Source organism: Gadus chalcogrammus, chromosome 8 (genome assembly GCF_026213295.1).
Source record: "Gadus chalcogrammus isolate NIFS_2021 chromosome 8, NIFS_Gcha_1.0, whole genome shotgun sequence".
NCBI classification, from domain to species: Eukaryota; Metazoa; Chordata; class Actinopteri; order Gadiformes; family Gadidae; genus Gadus; species Gadus chalcogrammus.
This window is the reverse complement of record NC_079419.1, coordinates 1,741,926-1,763,806: the sequence shown is the minus strand read 5'-3', so window position 1 is coordinate 1,763,806 and position 21,881 is coordinate 1,741,926. Positions and strand designations below refer to the sequence as shown.

Below are 21,881 nucleotides of genomic sequence, written 5' to 3'. Positions count from 1 at the left end.
GCTCCAACTAGGAAAACGAGGATGAAAATAGTATGAGGAAGATGTAGACGAAAATACACACCAACAAGTAATAGGCTTATTTTAACAAAGAGCGTTACACATATAAGACAGATGAGTGTGCTTTAATCTCTGTACAGATGGTCCTCCTATCCACATAGCGTATGGGGCCATCATTCACATAATCAACCGCTGTAGACGTTTTGCAAACAGCTAGACGATGACTATCGGTCGTCCTCATATGCAAAGAGTGAGCAAACAAAAACCTATTGACAGAGATGGATGCTCCTTTGCAGTCATATTTACATAAGAACATATTTATATAAGGACCTCATATGTCCGAAATAAATGGTCGAACGATAGACATGAGCGCCGTCCATATAGTGAGAAGGTCAAGTTGTAAAATGATTATTCTAAAACGATCAATCCCACCTGGTAAAATAAATTCCGGCAAATTGAATTATTTCTTAAGTTTCATATATTTCCGATAAAGTAACAGGATTAGGATTTATTTTCAGAAAAGCAACATTTTGAACGTCACTTTCGGTTTTTCCCTGCAAATACTACACCAAAAGTATCCTCATCTACAGAACTTGACGATGCCAACGAGGACAACGAGATGTCGACCAATGAGAAGCACGGGTCTACACCCCGGTACCCAGGCGCCTCGGTCCCGTGCGGAGAGGAGACTAGTGTTTACGTCGTGAGTTTAGTTTCCCGCGCCCACCTTTCAGCAGCACCACCTTTACAGCCGCGGAATTGTGTCGTTTTTTTTATAAACCATGAGGCACACACGAGCATCTAGGAGCAAAACTGTAAATGATCAGACGAACGGAGATGTTCTGGGCACAAAAGGTTAGTGTTTATTCGCGGTGAATCCACGCCTGGGAAGCTAGTTGAAAGCAAAACAAGGGAATGTCCTGGGCGTCTTGCCACTCGTATTTGTTGGTAGCATTGCAATGTACGGCTAATAATGACATCCAACGAGATGACGTCGATCACATGTTTACAGTTGTTATATTGTAGTTTGTATATTGTGTGTTTGTGTCAACGATATGTGCCCCTTCGCTTGGTATCGATGTACGTCACTACGAGACAGGCTCCAATTCTGAGGCCGCAGCCGAAATTTCCTAAGTCGAATTGGATATAAAAATGTACCTTTATGCATGTATAGTTATTTCAAGAAACGTTTCGAAATAAACTAATTGTTTCGGTTATAACGCAGCACTCTGAACATGTCCGGACTCTTCGCTGCGGTGCAGCGTCCGGCCATGTTTGTAGTGCAGAGTCCGGCCATGCTTGTAGTTCTTGCCTCAAACCACATCCATGGACCACGGATGGACGAAGCGAGACAAGAAACAACTTTTTAAATATGGATTTGTTTATTTAAGATACGACACGACGGTCGACCCTAGAAAGTAGTTTAAAAAGAGCAATGAGATTCAGTCCTGTAAAATAGTAACGGGAAAAATATGTCAGGTTGCAGCCTCAGCCCCAACCCTGAAATATGCCGCTAGTCTTCCAAATAAACATTTCTAATATGACCTGAGAAATAAACATGGTTTCTCCCACCACCATGTCAGTGTGGCAGTGGCAAGGGGACGAGGGCCAATGGGAACTGTACCCTCCTTCGACATCTGCCATACTGGACTCCGCCGTGTCCTCCGGGGACGCCTCCGTCACCATCACGTTGGGCGCCGCGGGGACAGCCTATGACGTCGACCTGAAGAAGATGGTTCAAATTAACCCCGCCACCAAGTACAAAAGAAAAATACGCTCTCAGATGGTGAAATCAGGTGTGTGTCTGAGCATGGCAGCATCATCCTGTACCTATGCAGATTTTTTTCCACCAACTTTGTCGTTATCTTTATTATTTATCCTTGGTTGTTTATCTTTACCACCCAGGGCCTGCGGGTGGAGATGGAGCCCCGGTTGGGCAGGCTGAAGGAGCGGAACAAGTTAAAGTGGAACCAAAGGTGGAACCAAAGGAGGAACCAAAGGAGGAACTAGAGGAGGAGCCAGCTCCTAAGAAGAGGAGGGGCCAGGCCAAGAGCCAGGCAAAAGTCCAAAAGCCCAAAGAGGAAGCGCCGAGTACTGGTAAATTAACATCTAAAAACAAGCGTTAACTCACCAGAGGATGTTTTCATTGCTTATTCACAATGGTCAATATGCTGTCTCAAATTTGAGCCATTGAGAATCAGAAAAAAGGGTGAGGGAAGTGACCGTCAATGGAGACATTGTTTTAGCCCGCCATCAGAGTCCAAGTTAACTTGCAATATAAGGGGTGTGTGTGTGTGTGTGTGTGTGTGTGTGTGTGTGTGTGTGTGTGTGTGTGTGTGTGTGTGTGTGTGTGTGTGTGTGTGTGTGTGTGTGTGTGTGTGTGTGTGTGTGTGTGTGTGTGTGTGTTCGTTCCACATAATGGGAAGAGGAAGTATTTGTGGCAGTTCCATGTGCTGTGATGTGCATCCTTTTGTAGGCCCAGAAATGCATCCATGTGTGATGTAGGTGTGCACGGAACTCTTGCAAACTGTGTGTGTGTGTGTGTGTGTGTGTGTGTGTGTGTGTGTGTGTGTGTCGATGACTAGCGATGCATGTGCTACACACCACGTAGGTGGCTGCCACACTGCACCTAGGTTACTTTCACTGTATTCCCCCAAACAAAGGAGCCAGGGTGGGGGATGTAGAAAGACTGGTTTGTTGATAATGATGCTTGGCCTGGAGTTCCATGTTGGCATCGAGGAGAACTCTTCCTGAGGTGTTGGGAGACGGCTGGCTTAAACTGTGCACACCCGTGACTAGGGCTGGGCGATTAATCGAATGTTGATCGCGATATTTAATTATTATTATTATTATTATTATTTTTTACCATTTTGTGTATTTTTAAGGCGAAATTTCTCAGTTACCAAGTGTATTTGGGAGAGACGCGCTGAATAAATAGTTACAACATGTTTTCAAACCCAAAAATAATCGTTCGAATAATCATGATTTCAATATTGACCAAAGTAATCATGATTATGATTTTTCCCATAATCGAGCAGCCCTACCCATTAGTCGATGTGAACTAGGTGGGCAGCCCCAGAGTCGAGACAAACCCGCTACCGTCCACAAACACTCCCACTATGACCATATCAGAGATAACGGCGCATTCTATTGGCCGTCCGGGCCGGTCATTCCTACCCGGATTCCCACGACCGTATGACACAGCTGATATGCAGCGTTTCACTGCAACAGTCCGGAGAACTAGCAGCGCGCTGTAAGGTCGTTTTTGTTTGCATGGCTGCTGAGCACCCGAGTCGAGCCACGGACTTTGCTATTTTAAACGACTTGAGGCTACAAGGGGCTTGCACAGACCTTTTGTTCTAACACATCAACAGTGGAAATATAAATGCCATTACAAAGTACTTTGAAAGTACCATTTCATTACGAAGAAACGCCATTACAAAGTACATTACAAAGGACTTATTAAACAAACTAATATTAAAGTAAAAAAGGTTACATCCTTTTGGGAGTTAATTATAATTAGGCTGCATCTTTATTTGGCAACAGGTCCATTACAGAATGCTCCCATACTGTGAATCCTACTAACCCTGTAATGTAACGCTGTTCCCAGAGGTGGTGAAGACCGTGATCATGAAGGGGAAGGCTCCAGTGGACTCTGAGTGTAAGGCCAAGCTGGGCAAGGTACTGTAACGTGTTCACGGCCGGCACATCATCATAAAATGACCGTTTTCTTTGTACTTGGTAGACATGTCGAATGACCGACGAATGGTTTACATTTAGGGCACGTAGCCGACTATTTTATCCAAAGTCTTTTAGACTCTTTTATCCAAGACTTACGATAAGACCATTTGTCAGAAGAGAAACTATTTATTGCTGTCGGTACAGTAAGGAGTGGTTGCATTGGTTCATCTTACATTTGGGATGTGATCTCTTTTGTACTAGCCTTGTTTCGCTGGTACAGTTGCTAAAATTAGCTTCATGTTTGTGTGTGGCACTGGGTCACCCAATTTATAACATGCCAATAAGTGCATCTGAATTATTTTGTTTTTATTTCTTTCAGATATTACTTTACATGCAGCCAAAAAGCATAATTGTACTGTTCCGTTTGAAGTAAGCAATAACTTTCCATCTCTTTCTTTCAGGCCCATGTTTACAGTGAAAGGGAGGACGTTTACGACGTTATGCTAAACCAGGTAGGAGGTGAAGCTACATTGTATGAGATAAACTCAAAACCAATAGAGATTATATTTTAACATACTTCTCAAAAACCTTTAGTTTAAGAGATCAATCTCATCCCGAATTTTATATCTTAAAAAATATATTTGTAACATAGTTTGGTTTAATATTGGGTATTTGGAAACCAATAGCCATTCATTTTGTTTTGTATGGTCCTTCATGTGGTTGTTTATGTTTATGCAAGGCCGGGTTTCCCGGCAGATAAAGTAATGAAGCTCAAGATGTGCATCAATGCATGCATTATGCATGCATTATTGAACAATGCCAATCGCCGGCTTATGCAAGTTTTTTTTTATTTCCAGACAAACCTGCAGTTCAACAACAACAAGTACTACCTGCTCCAGCTGCTAGAAGACGACAGCTCCAAGAGCTATAGCGTGTGGCTGAGATGGGGACGAGGTGAACTTCATGGGCTCAACGCTCCCGCTCAGACCTCAGCAGGCTGCATCATGCATGATTCAACATTCATACATAAATCAAGATGTTAGGTCGTGCATGATTCAACATTCATTCATAAATCAAGATGTTAGGTCGTGCATGATTCAACATTCATTCATAAATCAAGATGTTATGTCAGCTTCAAGATTCAAGAGTTGTATTGGACAGGTGCGTCTAAAAGAAATGCACTGAAATGTCCTGCATGATTCAACACTCATTCAGATATCAGAATGTCATGTCGTGTATCAGGTCATTAAGACGATAGGTTGTGCATGGATAAAAACGTGATTCTGCAGCATTGGTTTCCGTAGCCGGCACTATGAATAACTATTTCTTCCCTTTTTCGTTCATTCGATTTGAAATTTAAATATTCCCTAATTGTGAGGAAACTGAACGATAATTTTTTGGGAATTTTAACGATTATCCAGAGCTTGAAATACTGCCTTCGGGTCAGCCATATCATTCAGAAATAAGGACTTTACATCAGGTACTTGGTTAGTTGCTTTACCTGGTTACTGATCCCTGTTCCTCTACTTGGTTAGTTGCTTTACCTGATGACTGATCCCTGTTCCTCTACCTAGTTAGTTGCTTTACCTGGTTACTGATCCCTGTTCTTCTACCTGGTTAGTTGGTAAATCGGGCCAGAGCAGCTTGACAGCCTGCGGGCGAGACCTGAACAAGGCCAAAGACTTCTTCAAGAAAAAGTGAGATACTGCTGAATAAAGGCTGATTCCTTCACGCCGCTTCTCCGCGCTTCAGTGCCCGTCTGAACCATGTCTCTGTGTGTCGACAGATTCGAGGAAAAGACAAAGAATAGCTGGGAACACCGGCTTAACTTTGAGAAAGTCCCTGGAAAATATGACATGGTGTTCATGGACTACAGTACCTCTTCAAAGGTGAGGACGGCCGACGCAAACAGTGGTGACCTAACCATGGCTGGGTCGTTAAAGGGGAAAGACAGGCTCAAACACGGCTTCTCCTGAGAGTGTCTTATCAGATTATGATCACACTTTTTTTTTTTGTCGCAATGTCACCCAAAGATGGATATTCTTTGTATTAAGTATGATATTCCTTCCGTTCCCGTTAAGGTTTCTGTTTTGTCTACCTTGCTTACATGCCTGCACACACACACCGTCAACTCCTTCACCACACTTACAATTACAAATTCCCTTTTGAATTGTGGTTTTGTTCTTTTATTTATTTATTTATTAATTTATCCTACTCCGAATGGTATTATTCACCGTTCAAATTTCTTTTATCTATTTTTGCCCAAGCTATTCTTCAATAAAAGTCATCACTTCTGATCAGCAATGCCTGCAGATATGTCCAGGTCATTTTAAGTTAGGTTTTTCTTGGGAATGTGCCCTATTTTGCATTTGGCAAATTGAGTGTGATTGGCTGTTACAAGCTGACATCCCAGGTGGGCGTGTCCACCTGGATGTATGACGGTTAGATGAGCAACGTTTGCTACAGTCCACTGGGTAGGCTGGTAGACTGATCTATCCAGCACACATCTGGGTGGACACGCCCACCTGTGATGTCAGAAGCTGCACATTTTCAAAACCGCTTGTGACGGCTAATCACACTCACACCTGGTGGTACAATACGTCACCTTTAAACCTCTTGAACCTCTCTGTGTGGTGAACCAGGAGGAGCCCACGGTGGAGGTTGACGCCGCGCCCAAGAAGTGGACCTCCAAGCTGGATGAGAAGGTCCAGTCCCTGCTGGAGCTCATCTGTGACATCAAGGCCATGGAGGAGTGTGTCCTGGAGATGAAGTTTGACACCCGCAAAGCCCCCCTGGGTCAGTCCAGAGACGTGTGGCCGCCTCACTGCCACTGACCTAAGGGCTGGTTATGGACCCCACGTTTTGTGACCTTCCGTCGAGGCGACGCAGCAGCGAGGGCTGTGATTGGTCCGCTCACTAAAACCCGACGCAGAACCATAAAGGTTCACGACTGCGTCGAAGCGTCTGCGTGGTCGTTGTGTTGCGTGAACGTGGAACCATAATCAGCCCTATAAAGTTAAATGTGTTGCATTTGGCCCCCCCTCAATACCACTGATTTAAAGCTAAATATGTTGCCTTTTTCCTTCTTACTACTACAGATTTTAAGTTGAAAGAAGGGAAACTGTATAATCTGATCTGAAGATATGATCTAAACTCTGATCTGTGATCACACTGATCTTGAGCGGTTATGTTTGGCCCGCTCGCCTGTATATCTGTATCCGTTGCTGCGTTCGCTTGCGTGCCGTCTGCCTCCATACGTAACGCGACCGCGTCTTTCCGCCCGCAGGCAAGCTGACGTCGGAGCAGATCCGCGCGGGCTACGCCGCCCTGAAGCGGATCGAAGAGTGCTTGAAGAAGAAGGACAGCCGCAAAGACCTGTTGGAGGCCTGCAACCAGTTCTACACACGCATCCCCCACGACTTTGGGTAGGAAGCCCCGAGCGTCACACCCTGCTGCCCTCCGGCCCGCGCAGTCTAGTCACCAGGCATTGATCCACTCAAGGGATAACAGCTCTTTGGATCGCAAAATGGTGACCAGACTGAAAAGAACAGGATGATATTATGAGAGCGTTTGTACTCGGTCAGACTAACACTTAATCTCTTCAATAGAACCAGGGTCGTTGTATTTGGTGCACGAAAAAAAAGATTGTGTCCCACACTGAACAGAACCCTGACACATTGTCCGATGTATTCTGTATATCTTGAACGCACCATTCCAGAGCTCAGCATTAATATGTCCAGATAGGATTGGGATCCCAATGAGGAGGACAAGTCTAGTTGCTTGTGTCGTTGTAAACTCAAACTGTTCCTGCGTCGTTCCTGCCGTGATTCAGGCTGAAGACACCCCCCATGATCAGCTCTGAGGACGACCTGAAGGAAAAGATAGCCCTGTTGGAGGTACGGGCGGTGTTCAGTGTCCATCATAACTGTTTATTGAACATATCAATGTTTTACTTAAGGCCGTACTGTGGTGACCCCTCTCCCAGGCCCTCAGTGACATCCAGATCGCCGTGAAGATGGTCCAGGCCAGCGCCAACGCGGAGGAGCATCCCCTGGACCGCCAGTACCACTCCCTCCAGTGCCAGCTGCAGCCCCTGGACGCCGGCAGCGACGCATACCAGGTGCTGCTGCCGTACAAACGGCTTGTAACGGCTAATCACACCACACCTGGTGGCATGGCACGGGACCTTTAGGGCTTACTTTTGTAATCTCTTAATGTTTTCCTGTTCTTCTAATCGTGTGTTTATCCAATAACAAGTCAAGTCAGTCAAGTCAAGTTTATTTATGTAGCACATTTAAAATCAAAAATAGTTGACCAAAGTGCTGTTCAAAAATACGATGCAAAACAACAAAGAGGCCTAAGATACACAACAACAACAACAAAGCAAAACAAAAAAAAGCTAAATTTGTGCTAAAGGCCAATGCAAAAAAAGTAGCGTTTTAAAGTGAAAGTCAAAAGGCTGGGCAGTTCTCCGACTCAGAGGAAGTCTGTCCCAGAGATTGGGAGCAGCCACAGCGGAGGCCCATAACACCGTGTGTGTTCGTCCCCGTCCAGACGGTCTCCAGCTACCTGCAGAGCACCCACGCCCCCACCCACAGCGAGTACACCATGAGCGTCCTGGACATCTTCTCCGTGGACCGCCAGGGCGAGTCGGAGAAGTTCCTCTCCGGGATGCACAACAAGTAAGACCCCCCCCTGACACCCATTGACTGCACCAATTGGTTAATTTCATCCTTTGAGCCAATCAGATCTAGGGCTTTGACTTTTGCCCAAAAATCATATTCGAAGTTTGTTTGTTAATAATATTAATATTAGAATATATTCGGATATTTATTAATCATATTTTGACCATTAAATGCCTTCAGTAAGACCTGGATTGGGCTTCGCGAGGTTTGTTTACCGCGTTGCTACGCTGTCTTGCGTGTTCCAACGGTTTATTAGGTTTCTAATAAATCGCTGTCTAATCAATACTTCAGTCACTGCCTCTTCCGTAGTCATTACAATATTATGAATAGACTGCATCGGGTTCTCTGACGTCCCTCCCTCTTGGCCTGCCCGTAACAGGTTCGAATATTAAGGGCTGCCTGATATTCGTTTGAATTTTCGAATTATATTCGAATAACGAAGTTCGGAGTCAAAGCCCTAATCAGATCTACCAGCAGTGGTTTTGACGCTGCCCTTGAGGTGTGTGCGTGCGTGCGCGTGCGAGAGAGATTGGGTCGTCAGTCAGACGTCCCCTGAAAGCCGCTGACCGACCCTCGTTCCGCTGTGTGTGTGTGTGTGTGTGTGTGTGTGTGTGTGTGTGTGTGTGTGTGTGTGTGTGTGTGTGTGTGTGTGTGTGTGTGTGTGTGTGTGTGTGTGTGTGTGTGTGTGTGTGTGTGTGTGTGTGTGTGTCACCAGGACTCTGCTGTGGCACGGATCCCGTCTGTCCAACTACGTGGGCATCCTGAGTCAGGGGCTCCGTGTGGCCCCCCCCGAGGCCCCCGTCACCGGATACATGGTACACCCCCCCCCTGATCAACCACGCTCCCGCAATGGTACGCTCCACTCCTCCGCCTCCTCGTGGTCACGCCCCCGTTGTGTGTTGTTTCCCTGTCCCAGTTCGGTAAAGGGATCTACTTCGCCGACATGTCGTCGAAGAGCGCCAACTACTGCTTCACCAACCAGCGCAACAACATCGGCCTGCTGCTGCTGAGCGAGGTGGGTCGCCGCGCCCACGCCTGGAGGGCGGCAGGCCTGTAGAGGGACGGGCCTGTAGAGGGACAGGGAAGGGCCTGTAGAGGGACAGGGAAGGGCCTGTAGAGGGACAGGGACGGGCCTGTAGAGGGACAGGGAAGGGCCTGTAGAGACACTGGGACGGGCCTGTAGAGACACTGGGACGGGCCTGTAGAGACACTGGGACGGGCCTGTAGAGACACTGGGACGGGCCTGTAGAGACACTGGGACGGGCCTGTAGAGACACTGGGACGGGCCTGTAGAGACACTGGGACGGGCCTGTAGAGACACTGGGACGGGCCTGTAGAGACACTGGGACGGGCCTGTAGAGACACTGGGACGGGCCTGTAGAGACACTGGGACGGGCCTGTAGAGACACTGGGACGGGCCTGTAGAGACACTGGGACGGGCCTGTAGAGACACTGGGACGGGCCTGTAGAGACACTGGGACGGCCCTGTAGAGACACTGGGACGGGCCTGTAGAGACACTGGGACGGGCCTACAGATACTGGGACGGGCCTGTAGAGACACTGGGACGGGCCTACAGAGATACTGGGACGGGCCTGTAGAGACACTGGGACGGGCCTGTAGAGACACTGGGACGGGCCTGTAGAGACACTGGGACGGGCCTGTAGAGACACTGGGACGGGCCTGTAGAGACACTGGGACGGGCCTACAGAGATACTGGGACGGGCCTGTAGAGATACTGGGACTGACTCTAGTCTATAATAATGTTTAAATAAATAAAATGCTACAACTGGATCATGGAGGCAGTCTTCAATACGCTCCCTTTGTATGTGTGGCGGCCGTTGGGCACTAGGTGGCGCTGGGGGACTGCAACGAGCTCCTGGACGCAGACTACGAGGCGCAGAAACTCCCCGAGGGCAAACACAGCACCAAGGGCATGGGCCAGACCGGCCCGGACCCCAAGAACGCCGTCACCCTGTGAGTGGCGCTCTCCCTTCCTTCTGCTCGTCCGGTTCTCTGTCGTCAGCAAGGCACCACTCACCAACGCGTGCAATGACAGAACGATACACAATCATACTTTGTTCTCGGGCAGAAATCAATCTGTACACTGATATGCTTCTAAATATATCCTCTTATGTTGTCGCTAAAACCAATCTCTCCCCCCTCTCTCTCTCCCCTCCCTCCCTCCCTCACCCACCTCTCTCTCTCCCCCCTCACCCCCCTCTCTCTCTCTCCCCTCACCCCCCTCTCTCTCTCCCCCCTCTCTCTCTCTCTCCCCTCACCCCCCTCTCTCTCTCCCCCCTCTCTCTCTCTCCCCTCACCCCCCTCTCTCTCTCCCCCCTCTCTCTCTCTCCCCTCACTCACCTCTCTCTCTCCCCCCTCTCCCACCTCTCTCCCCCCTCTCCCACCTCTCTCTCTCCCCCCTCTCTCTCCCCTCACCCACCTCTCTCTCTCCCACCTCTCTCTCCCCTCACCCACCTCTCTCTCTCCCACCTCTCTCTCCCCACACCCACCTCTCTCTCTCCCCCCTCTCCCACCTCTCTCTCTCCCACCTCTCTCTCCCCTCACCCACCTCTCTCTCCCCTCACCCACCTCTCTCTCTCCCACCTCTCTCTCTCTCCCCCACCCACCTCTCTCTCCCCCTCACCCACCTCTCTCTCTCCCCTCACCCACCTCTCTCTCCCCTCTCTCCCCTCACCCACCTCTCTCTCCCCTCTCTCCCCTCACCCACCTCTCTCTCCCCTCACCCACCTCTCTCCCCTCTCCCCCCTCACCCACCTCTCTCTCCCCTCTCCCCCCTCCCTCTCTCTCTCTCCCCCTCTCTCTCTCTCTCTCTCTCCCCTCCCTCCCATCTCTCTCTCTCCCCTCCCTCTCTCTCCCACCTCCCTCTCACCTCCCTCTCTCCCCTCCCTCTCTCTCTCCCCCCCCCCTCCTCTCTCCCCTCCCCTCTCCCCCTCTCCCCTCCCCTCTCTCCCCCTCAGGGACGGCTTCTCGGTGCCCATTGGCCCGCCGGTGCAGACGGGCGTGGGCCGGGCGGGGTCCTACTCCCTCCTCTACAACGAGTTCATCGTGTACAACCCCGCCCAGGTCCGCATGCGCTACCTGCTCAGAGTCCGCTTCAACTACCCGTCCCTGTGGTGAGCGGGAGGGGTAACTACCCCCCCCAACGCGGCACCGGTCACTACCCCAGGTCCCGCCGTCCGGATCCTTCCCCTGGTCCCACGGTCCAGATCCTCGCTGTCGGTTTTATTTTTAAAGGTCTAAACGGGGACAGCTTTTATTCCATTAAGGCGTTCTACATAAAGTCACTTATAAGGTTTTAATCGGTTCTTCACCTAACTCAACGATAATATTGCTACTACAGGTCCGGGGAACAGTGCCATTTGTTGACAGAATGTTGCACTTTTTTGTACGTTGTACATATGGGTATTGTTGCGTAATAAACTGGGTTGTTAATGTCATGATTGCATCAAGGAAGTATTTTTCTTTCATTTCTTAAAGGGTCCTTAGGAAGGATTTAGATGAATGCAAAACAGTTGAAGATAGCGAGATTCTGAAAACAAAATGCACCCTCCTTCACTCCGCCGTTGAGAATGTTGTGTACACAAATGTGATCAATCAAAAAAAGTAGCTTCACCAAACCAATCATGGAAGAGACGAACTGATTGGTCAGAAAGGAGCCGTCAGCAGTCTGAAATCAATATTGTCCCACACAGACGGACCCAGAACAGATATGCTCACACAGCATTTCACACACAGCTGGCTCACAGAGTGTATTACTAACAGAGTGCACTCAATTTGAAGACCTCCGATTTAACACACAGCCAACCAGCACCTCTAGGTTAACTTAAATAGATCCCACGGGCAATTCAACCTGCAAAAATGTGTTTTTATTCCATTTTCAATTCCAATAAGGCCTACTACATAAACTCAGTTATACGTTTTTTTGTCTGCAAATTTGGCTTTTCTTATTTATCCAAAACGCAATAATGTATAATATATATATAAATAAAGCCCAAGGACAATTAAACCTGCAAAAATGTGCTGAAATTGAAAGCCTTTCATGACCAACAATATATTGACTAAATCTGATACTGTTTTACAATAACGAAAAAAATGTTAAGAGAAAATAATGTGTGAGAGTGTGACTTTGTGCTGAGGCTAAGGCGATGAACAGTGGTGTCATGGAAGGACGCCACTGTGCCAACACGGCAAATACCATCTGCATAGGATAAAAACTCAAGTATATACATCCTGGAGCATTAGTTAAACCAAAACCATGCATACAGTAGGGCTCTGGCTGTGCACCACACACAAACACTTTCACGGTTTCCCTAAAGATGTGTCTGTAGGTAGACCTACATGCATTGCATACATGGTTTTATTCCAAACAATACCGGCAGGACACCCACTTGACGTTTTCAAACCTCACCTCAAGGCATTTGGAGTTGGTTCTCTGCATGCCTTGTACGCGGGGCTGATGGGTAAGGTAACCACAGGTGGGGTATTCACAGGTGTCTTTTTGCTTCGTGACACCAACACAAAGCACATTAGCACCGCACAAACAGAACAGCACTGAAGCACCAGACACCTGCTTCAGTGATCTTAAAACACGGCGGGTAAACTGTAGTTTCCGTTTGAGAGTACGGAATAAGGAAACATGGCAGATGTGGACGCTGTAAGACATCTTGAATTATATACACACATCAAGAACATTAGGTTGATTTGAGAGTTGCACAGAGAGAGGAGAAGAGATAAAGTAATGAGTGGAAGGGAGAGTGGATTAGTGCAGCAGGAGGGGGAGAGTTGGAACAGAAGATACCCCAGAGTTACAGATGGAATGGAATAGACATTTTTAAACCGAGCCGCCATATTAGTGAGTTGTGAGTTTGCAACCATGGTTTCTTCGAGTCAAGGTTTTCCCACCAACTTCTCCAACATGGCCACTTGGCGATTAAGGTCTAATTAGGCTGCGAGTCAGACAGAGGAATGGACAGAATAACTTTTTTATTCTTTACATTAATAGTAGGCCTATGCTCTGTTAAGGAGAAAAACATAATAAAGAATCTCTCGCATGATTGTTTTACACAAAGCAGACTCGAAAACAAGCGTGACACAATATATTTATTGTAAAAAATACATATAAAAACAACTTCTGAGACATACAAAAGATCGGAGCTTAGAAACCGTATATTAGAACAGACAAGGACCGAGCATGTTTGCTTTTCAAATTGCATTACATATTTACAATTTAATAAATAAAACTCAATTTGTTTCCGAACCAGCGAGGGGGCAGATTGTCCATATCTTCGGGGAATTGTCTCTGTGAGGGGCTCACCCCCCCCCCCCCCCTCCATTTTATTTGAATACTGGTCACAAAAGCATAGGGCAGCAATGAAAGGTTTTGTTTCCTCAGTGAAAGGAAACCTTGGTTGGTTGGAGAGAGTGAGTTTACACAGGGCGCTTGTATAGTTAGCATTGGTACAAAAAAACAGAGGTAATCTACCACAGCTTTAGAGGGCGCTGAGATCTGAAACCTCCAAGTATGGTACGGGGATTTAGACCGTCTCTTTGTTTTGATTGACAATCCAACCCCAAAATCACCCTCTCATAGTATACAACATTATAATCACCACAATGTAACATCTAATGATCAATGCAAGTCTTTCACACTATTGCTTTCAAAACACACCCAGCCCGACACACACACACACACACACACACACACACACACACACACACACACACACACACACACACACACACACACACCACACACACCACACACACACACACACACACACACACACACACACACACACACACACACACACACACACACACACACACACACACACACGGCATTATTCCTCTGATTTAATACAATAGGAAAAGCATGCACAGGGCTGCCCTCTACTGGCAGAACAAGTCATAGCACCTCCGACAACAAACCCAAAGCCCATATGGAAACCTGCCCAGAGCCAACCGTTACAGCGATCGACCTTCCCACAAGACCTATCCTACTGTGGGGGTCCACACACGGGTCGGGGGTTGAGGAGAGGCTGGGGGCCTTCCTGCTACGGCCAACCCCTCCAGGTTTTATTTATCCGTCTGTCCAAGTCGCTTGTTCCAACCCGTCCCAAAATAATCCACAAATACCATTCTTAAGCCCGACCCACTACACCAGCGCGAAAGCCCATGACTGGCAATGGCGACGGTGGAAACCAGCGAAATGCATTTAGTAATGACCATCATGATTAGGAAATGATTTGGGGGGATTTTAACGAAACGGGGCGAAGGGGAGAGGGGTTAAAACGAGAGGCATGTGGCTGTCCCACAGCCTACGGTGAACTTGGGGGCAGCTGTCATGGGGAATAAATATGTCACTCCCCTTGCGCCCAAATCCCTCTCGGCCCACCTCGATGAGCCTTCCTTGAAACAGATGGTCCGAAGGCGACTCAAAGAGTCCAAAACAATGTGGACAGCGAGACAGCAACCGAGAGAGAAAGTGAAATGGTGTCAGGGGGATAGCGAGAGAGAGAGAGAGAGAAACACATTCTTTCATCAAAGTAAAAAAAAATAAAAATAAGCTCAGTGGGCCTTGTTTGTTTCCCCGTTGCCTTCCAACAGCGGCAAATGTATTAACCCTAGCATTACCAAAAAAAAAAAAGTATATATATATATATATATATCTCTAACAAAGAAGAGGGAACTTTCAAAGCAACAGGCTTGTGGGGCCACATTATGGATGAACCCATATAAAAAACACATACACACGGTCTTGGATACAAAGTTATATTCGGGACGGCGGGACCCTTTGTTGTCCCGTTGTCAAATGTCATAAACGTACACTCTGCACACGGGCACACATGAATCACGCGCGGCCTTATTTCAGACGGGCCGTCCCAAGGAGCCAAAGTGCTGTGGTGGGGAAAATAATAAGAATACTAAATAAAAAAGAAAAATGGTGTTGCTGCCGTTAAGAGCTCCGGAAAACACACCTTCGTGAAATACAGACGCGTCCGGGGCAAACACAGTGGCAGCCCAGCACACGAAGATAACTAAACACCGGTCCAGGGGCTAGCCAACCAAATACCTGTAGACGGCATCCACCAACCTACGGTTAGGTTACCCCCCCCCCCCCTGTCCGCGACACCACCCCTGAAATGTGTTCAAAAGGTGACGACAGTAAGCACCTAAACCCTACCCCCCCCCCCCCCCCCCCGTTCCCACACAGGCCCTCGTCCTTTCGGGCTCTTCGGAAAAACAAACAAAACTGGAATAAAAACCCGGCAAAAAGCAACTCGCTGTCTATGCCAGCCGACCCAGTATGCTGGATCCGTAATTCGGAAGCGGAAAAAAGCCAAGGAAAGCCACATTCGATCAACGGAATATGAAGCAATACTTTCTTTGTTGAAGCAAACGGTATACAAAACAACCAACCGCTCTCCGGATAGAACACAGGGGGGGAGGCGGAGCCAATGAGGTCTTTGGAGGGCACAAAAAGGGAGGGAAAACATTTGTCTTCGTCCCCCGCGTTGGACATGGTCTCTCCTGGGGGGGGGGGCACGGCCGCTTGTTTTCAAATTTTGGCCGGACACGTTTTCACGAGCGGCGAGATCGGATTCAGGTGAACATCCTTTCCTTTGGCGTTAAGATGGAAGCCCCGCCCCCTGGGGGTTGGACCCCTGGGGGTTGGACCCCTGGGCCCCCCCCCCCCCCCCAACAGGCTTTCAGACATTTTCAGTCTCTGCGTCGTCGTTGTAATATAGGCGGTTCCTCTATGCGGGTACTTTGCAAATAATATATAGATATATAGATGTGTATTTCGTTTTTTCCTTGCAGTATTGGGATTCAGTGTAGTATCCTACGGGGATGGAAAGTGAGAAGAATATCGGTCAGATGATTTGACATTTTAGGATTATTAGCGTTGTTAGGCTAACCTTTATATCTCTCTGAAGGAGAGAGTTTCGCTCTACGACTGAACAAATAAAAAACACTGATTACGATGCTTGTTCTGCAGTCGCTGTGTTGGGCTGTTTTGCATATCCATTTGTATAACACCAATCGTATTACGTTTATATAAAATAAATAGCAACTGATAATAATAATATCTTAATAATAATATATAATAGCTTTTCAAGGTACCCAAAGCGCTTTACAGTGAAGGGGGGACCTCACTAACCACCAACCAATGGCTTATGAACTTATAATTTAGTAGTATGCACGCAGGTCTTTCAGACAGCCAGCCAGGCAGCCAGGCAGCCAGGCAGCCAGATAGCCAGACAGGCAGACAGGCAGACAGGCAGACAGGCAGACAGGCAGACAGGCAGACAGACCTGAGAGGGGTAGGTCACTGGGGCACGTCATCAGCGACCTGGAAGTCAATCAAAGGGATGTTCGGGGCAGCAAGGCTTCACCTTGGACCAGGAATCAATACAGCTGGAGGGGAGACAGACAGAGTTAGATTTACCCCATCTGAGAGCCCCGTCTGGGGGGAGAAGACCGGTTATTGAGGATGCATTCTGTGGCTGTTGGCATTTGGGCCAATGATTGAAATCAAATAAAGCAGAATTTGTTTTGGGCGTTTACCCCGAGGTTCGACCCCCTCATTCAACCACTGCAATTTCTCATAATGAGCTTCAGGAATACTAAGGTTGAAAGTGAAACTAAACATTGAATCATTTGTGCTTATTTACTGACGTCAACCCTATGATTCATGCACAAGTTATGTGCAATTGCCATCTGCAATCATGCCTTCCACTGAAATCAAGGATTTCCGTGGAAACCAGCCCACGCTTGCACTCAGTATTTCAAGGCATGCGTCCGTTCCTGCCATGTCTTGTAGCTGTGATTAATTTGGCTGCCGCTGTGGTGCGGCCTGCGAGGAGGAAGTCCGGCTTACCTCTTGTGGTAGACGCAAAGGCAGGCCAGCCTGGCTATAGTCTCGCCCTGGGCCAGCTCCTCCAGGCAGATGGAGCACTCGCCACTGTCTTTACTGAGCACGTCCGCTGCACGCACGCACGCACGCACACGCACACACACACACACACACACACACAGTAAGCTTTCAGATTAGCCTTTTCTTTTCAGTGATGTACGAATCAAATTAAAGTGACGGCAGGTGGAGTGAGCTTAAAAATGAACAATGTTGTGTTGAACAAAAGGGGTCACGTACTGTTGTACGGCAGCGGGGGTGATGTAAGGCAACTCAACAGGTGATCCTCGATCCTCCCTCCGGGGAAAGGCTTGGTGCAAAATGGACAGCGAATGTCTGTCAAAAGGCAGAGGATACAACAATTAATATTAACACACCGGTAGAGCTGCCAGCAAGGCGTAGCCTTAAAATATGTACACCAAGAAGGGAGTCAGGCCTGAACAGTGGCTGGCAAGGGCTCTGGCATCTCCCCACCCAAGCTTGATTTGGATTGGGACTGAAATGCAACCTTGGGACACACGCGTTGGTGTCACAGTGCGTTACGGTATCGTGCTGTGACATTTGGAGCTCAGACAGGATAGCCATCAGGGGATGTAAACGGTAGCAGACGGGCTGGGAGAGGGTGAACCGGCGCTGCTGCCCTACATAATGCCCATTCTCCTCCATGCATCGCTGCTGTCCATGTGCCACTGTCAGCAACGAGCAGGCACGTGAAGCTTCTGACCCATTTCCCCAACACTAGCGCGGGGGCTGCCCTGGGCCGGGGAGCTTGAAAAGAACCCCCGGCCCCAACATTGTCCTGTTGTGCTTTGAGATTTCATATGGCATTGTCATGTACAGGATCTCAATTTTCACGCATCCACCATGACACTGTATATCAAATGTCAGTACGTACGGCACAGAGCGCTCTCCCCCCTCTCTGTTCCCTGAAACAATCGAGTCCATTTGCATTTACATCCCGCATAGAGGATGGGATGCGAGCGTTAAGCAATGACATGCTGCAGATCGTCTACTAACTATACGTCGACCACCGTTGACTCGACGGGCATTGTTGACATGAGGGGCCAGCTCGCATGTCTCCAGTGCCACACATGTAGGCTGTAAAATGGGTCAACCCAGGGGGATTCGGGAATCCAGTCAGCATGCAAGCACGAGAAGAGATTATCCGTACAAGAATGTCCATGTCGATTTTTCTATGACCCCAGATCAAATTGTTGATTTGTATGTAAGCTACACTTAATAAATGATACACATATTTGCTATTTCAATCGCTGCCAAATGTACACCGGTTTTACACATGTCGAAAAAATATAAAGTAATTGCCGCAAATGTGTTATGTACGTCAACATGACACAGTGCTGGTCTGTGGGATCCATTTGTACTTACTGCCATGACGGCTGTTGACTCGGTAAAGGCCGATCCATGCCTCAGACATCGGGCGCTGGTGTATGCCCCGAACCCGAGCGGATCTGGTGGTGACACTGCGCGCAGAAGAGTGGCGATTCCCGGGGAGACGCTCTGAAAAAGTGCGGTGAGCCATGCGGCCTGTCTCCTCCCCGGGTTGATGTTCCGCATTATCAGCGGCCTGTGGGCTTAGGTTTCCCTCATCTCCCGGCCTCCCATCGCTGGTGTCATCCGCCGGCGAGGCTGGGCTGATGCTAGAGGGAAGGCTGTGGTTATCTTCGGGGCTTCCGTCAGCGCTTGCCTGCGGTCCCATGTCCGAATCACTGCCTTCCTCCGAGCGGCTCTGATTGGTCTCCGTGTCTTCAAAACTCCCCGAGAACTCCACCACCAGACTTGTGGGCCTGGGACAGCGGGGTCTCCGGTAGGACTCCCGCCTGGGTCCATCTTTACCGAAAGCAGGGGGAACCACCGGGTCTTCTTGTAGACGACTGGCTCTCGTCCCCATTTCTTGCGGTGGCGCGGCCGTTGACCAGCTAACAGATGAGCTATTCCAGCTGGCTGGACGAGGGGCTTCCTCAAAAGCGAACTGCAGAACAAGGGAACTCGTCAGCCTCAGTGTTAACCCCGAACTGGCTGTGTACGTACTTGATTTTTTTTAACTCAAAACTTCAGATAGCCGATGTTCGGATAAACTATTTCCTAGTATTATGTATTGAATTAAACCCTCTCTGGCGTCAATTGTCCCTTTCTCTAAACATTTTCTTTATTTGGCGTCCCCGTTCTCGCGACTGCAGCGGAAATGAAGCCGATTTGCTTCCTCTTTTGCGCAACATAGGAGTAACTACGGTAACGTCATGTGAAACATAAATCGGTTTGTGAAAGTTGAGCTGGAAACGTTTGACATTTTATGATGCTTTTTTTTTATTTGCTCTCATAATATTCACGTGTGAAGTGAATGCAAGTAAATATTACTGTTGTAAATAAAGCAAGTTTGTGTAACTAAAGAAAGTTTCTGTGTCAATTAAGTGATGGCGTCAATTATACTGTACTTACGGTACGCAATACATCTGTCCTATCAAGGCGTCGCTGCTGCTGCGCATTGGACCATGCATATGACTGTTGATAATATTTAGTTCAACGAGCAGGATCTTGTCTCGTTACTAAATAAGCTCTAAAACAAAACGGAAGACAGTTTAAAAAGGATCACCACTGTAAGAGGTAGGTTTGCGTATACTTTTCGTGTTGAATTCGGACTAGGAACTACTAAAACCACAGCTTCGGCAAACCGTGAGTCATGCCAGGATATAGACTTGCAAAAATAATTCTAGGACACAGATTTGCTTACCTGTGCTGTGCTGTTCTGTTCAACATTACAATGTTCACCTATAGTGGTATCTTTTAAGCATTAATTGCATGTTAGCTACGTTTAGCCCCAACGGAATGTCATATAGCATAACTCCAACCACGGACCTTTTATTTATTGATGTTTTTTCATAGAGTATATAGCCTCCAACCTTTGTCCAGCAGTGCCTTGTCGGGTATATTAGAGTCTAAGCAATTTTTAGCAGTATGCAATAATCTCTATATTTTACACTTGATGCATTAACTTTTTATGCATAAGCTTTTGTTCAGCCACACACAATTTGCTTATCTTTCATGGATTCTTCAAAGCCGTTGGAACTGCCCCGGCCAGTCTCTATTGCATGTAAACTTTGCACTCATTTATCACCATAGAAGCCGTTCACACAACCACTCACAGTCCAACCCAATAGACAGCGACTGTGCATACAGTCAACGAAATGCTGCCAATCAAGTTATCCCTTTGTAATATAATAACTGAACAGGGAGTGGGGGGGGGGGGGGGGTCGCCATAGAGAGTGGTGTTGTGCTCGTTGTTGTTGTTGGTCTGTTATATTTAGACCAGGAGATCGCAGCTCTCTGCTCTTCTGACTCATTCCCCCCGTGGCTCCTCTCACAGTCTTCGATGAAGGGCCTGACGCTGATGCCTTCGGATCTGGCCGGTCGCGACCGGTCTTCCGGGCGGAGCCTCCTCTCCAATTACCTCCCTCCCTGCCTGGAGAGCAAGCTCCTGGCGCAGCACCAGCCCTCAGGGGCCTCCTCCGCCCTACTCTCCCTCTGCCCGTCCCTCCAACCCACCCAGCTGAGCTCCACCAGGTCCCCCCGCCTCCTCTCCAGCTCCACCCCCGCCTCCACCTCCACCTCCACCTCGTCCTCCCCTCTGCTGAGCACCCAGAGCAGGCTGCTCCAGACGGCGTCCGCCGCGTCCCGCCCCGGCCCGCTGCTCCACGCCACGCTGGACACGAGCGGCGGCGCGCTCCTCAGGGGCTTCGCCCTTCTGCCGACGCCTTCCTCCTGTGTCCCCACGCCGGGGCGCGAGGAAGAGGAGGGGGAGGAGGAGGAGGAGGAGGAGGCGTGGGGCGGAGGGGAGACGTTCTCTCAGTGCTCCAGCACCCAGGAGCCCAGCTCTGTTCTGGAAACCGTACGTTCTCCGTCTGCTGTTGTTGTTATGTTTCTTTCTAACTTTGTGTACCTCTTTGGGGATCTACCGGATGAGATGGAAGCACGCGTGGATCTCGAATGCAAACAATGCAATTAAAGGGGAAGTTTAACGTAGTTTGTAAGAAATGGCGTAGCCATCCATTAGCCATTATTGAGTGAAATGCGCTGTTAGAATATCCGTATCGCGATGACCGCGTCGGCCGCTGCATGAGAGCATATCGATTTAAGACCGCTCCAGACTCATTTCTGACCAATCAGGGCATCTCTTTCCTGATTGGTTCAATCACAGGTGCTTCTCAATTGCGGGAAAACGTAGGGAGGGAGGGAGGGAGTGAGGGAGGGGGGTTAATGTTTGTTGTTTGTTAAGTAACTACACATGAGATTGGAGTATTATTTTCAGCTCAAATGTGTTTGAATTTGCAGTCTACTTCTGACGACGATGACAGCGACTATGATGAGGTGGATGCTGATGACATCACGGCAGAGAGTCCGGTCCTCGACATTGAAATGGCCAATCAGGAGCAGGGGCAAACTTTGGCCATCATGCCAGAGGAATTTCCCGAACTCCAACAGGAAAAAGACGTTGAGGCGGAATTGAATGATAAGAAGGTAAGGGAGGACATCCTGAGACCGACTCTACATGTGTCATGGAGTGGAA

General features: G+C 48.3%; 3 protein-coding genes across 4 annotated transcripts in view; 2 read left to right on the top strand and 1 right to left on the bottom strand.

The window, feature by feature from the left end:
• Positions 1-623: 623 nt before the first annotated feature.
• parp2 (poly (ADP-ribose) polymerase 2) lies at positions 624-11,855 on the top strand. Its single transcript, XM_056597028.1, has 17 exons — positions 624-852; positions 1,581-1,793; positions 1,903-2,094; positions 3,608-3,678; positions 4,140-4,190; positions 4,536-4,632; positions 5,300-5,375; positions 5,465-5,567; positions 6,321-6,474; positions 6,965-7,103; positions 7,511-7,574; positions 7,664-7,798; positions 8,233-8,360; positions 9,079-9,178; positions 9,280-9,378; positions 10,214-10,338; positions 11,343-11,855. Exons 1-17 carry the CDS (start codon positions 780-782, stop codon positions 11,500-11,502), a joined length of 1,980 nt encoding a protein of 659 aa, XP_056453003.1. The 5' UTR covers positions 624-779; the 3' UTR covers positions 11,503-11,855.
• A 3,734-nt stretch (positions 11,856-15,589) lies between these two features.
• zgc:66427 (uncharacterized protein LOC406256 homolog) lies at positions 15,590-19,539 on the bottom strand. The gene is made up of 5 exons (XM_056596615.1): positions 18,686-19,539; positions 17,540-17,635; positions 17,267-17,372; positions 16,701-16,803; positions 15,590-16,228 (listed from the first exon to the last, which is right to left on the bottom strand). The coding sequence occupies exons 1-4, from the start codon at positions 19,206-19,208 to the stop codon at positions 16,746-16,748; spliced, it is 783 nt and encodes a 260-aa protein (XP_056452590.1). The 5' UTR covers positions 19,209-19,539; the 3' UTR covers positions 15,590-16,228; positions 16,701-16,745.
• A 247-nt stretch (positions 19,540-19,786) lies between these two features.
• tep1 (telomerase-associated protein 1) overlaps positions 19,787-21,881 on the top strand; it is a 33,720-nt gene continuing 31,625 nt past the window's right edge. The window contains exons 1-3 of one of the 2 annotated variants that reach the window (XM_056595999.1): positions 19,787-19,921; positions 20,682-21,203; positions 21,647-21,832. In XM_056595999.1, coding sequence (XP_056451974.1) covers positions 20,688-21,203; positions 21,647-21,832 — 702 coding nt within the window. In that variant the 5' untranslated portion in view covers positions 19,787-19,921; positions 20,682-20,687. Of the gene's footprint in view, positions 19,991-20,681; positions 21,204-21,646; positions 21,833-21,881 lie in introns of both variants that reach the window. The other variant, XM_056596000.1, reaches the window with a different exon arrangement.